Source organism: Propithecus coquereli, unplaced genomic scaffold (assembly GCF_000956105.1).
Source record: "Propithecus coquereli isolate 6110/MARCELLA unplaced genomic scaffold, Pcoq_1.0 Scaffold127, whole genome shotgun sequence".
In the NCBI taxonomy this organism is placed as follows: Eukaryota; Metazoa; Chordata; class Mammalia; order Primates; family Indriidae; genus Propithecus; species Propithecus coquereli.
Genome location: NW_012136858.1, coordinates 1,251,804 through 1,252,762, shown reverse-complemented (window position 1 = coordinate 1,252,762; position 959 = coordinate 1,251,804). Strand labels below are relative to the sequence as shown.

Here is a 959-nt window from a genome sequence, read left to right as displayed (position 1 = left end):
GGTAAGAGAAGTAGCAGACTATACTGGGTGTGTTTCAGAGATGGTAGAACAATATCAAGTGGTTACAGGACTTAAAGAGGATGGGTCAGTATTGTTGTGAATCTAGAAGGATGGTGCCAGGATACATAAAATAAAGATCAGAACATTTTGGGCAGAGGTATAACCTCCTCAGTCTACTCAGCAATTATGTAATACTTAACTAGGGTCATTCCTGTAACTGTACTCAAAGTGGATATAATAAGTCTCAAAGCTGCTCCAAGTTTCGCTTTGGTTCCTAGTTCAGCTCTTATTTCCCTGTACTGTTCTCACTTGTTCCTCTTGATTAAAGACTAAGTTATTTGGTTTGTTTGAATCATATGCACAGCCTTTCTTCTTTTTTCAATAACCTAATTAAGCATTATGTGTGTGTGTGTGTGTATCTCAAATTTATTTATTCTCCCCATTCTTCCACAATTACAGTCATAAAATCTTTTCCGTATATATTCAATTTATGTTTTTTAACAGCTTAATTTTTCATTAGAGAAGTAATTAACTTCAGAAATAGAAACCAGAAATTGTGCCCCAGGATTTGTGAAAATCTATTAATAGGTATTTTTTTCCCTTTTTATCCTAGGCCATCGTGGTGACTGATGGAGAGCGTATTCTTGGCCTTGGAGACCTTGGCTGTAATGGAATGGGCATCCCTGTGGGTAAACTGGCTCTATATACAGCTTGTGGAGGGATGAATCCTCAAGCATGTCTGCCTGTCATTTTGGATGTGGGAACAGAAAATGAGGTAAACAATTTTAAGTCTATAAGACAGCTGTGTGCCTTAAAAATGGCAACAGTTCTTGCATTTTGAACTCATTTCGAGAACTTCATAAAATTCATTCTTTTTTGTCTGGTTCTCTCTCTCTCTTCAGATCTGCCTCCCAACTCATAAGAAAATTATTCTTTCTGTTCTCCTTTTCCTTCTCTAT

The 959-nt window shown here is 36.8% G+C and overlaps 1 protein-coding gene across 2 annotated transcripts in view; it reads left to right on the top strand.

Moving 5' to 3' along the window:
- Nucleotides 1-959, top strand: part of ME1 (malic enzyme 1, NADP(+)-dependent, cytosolic) — a 176,982-nt gene that overhangs the window by 81,001 nt on the left and 95,022 nt on the right. For both annotated transcript variants that reach the window (XM_012638232.1, XM_012638233.1), the window contains one exon: nt 614-775. In XM_012638232.1, coding sequence (XP_012493686.1) covers nt 614-775 — 162 coding nt within the window. The remainder of the gene's footprint in view (nt 1-613; nt 776-959) is intronic.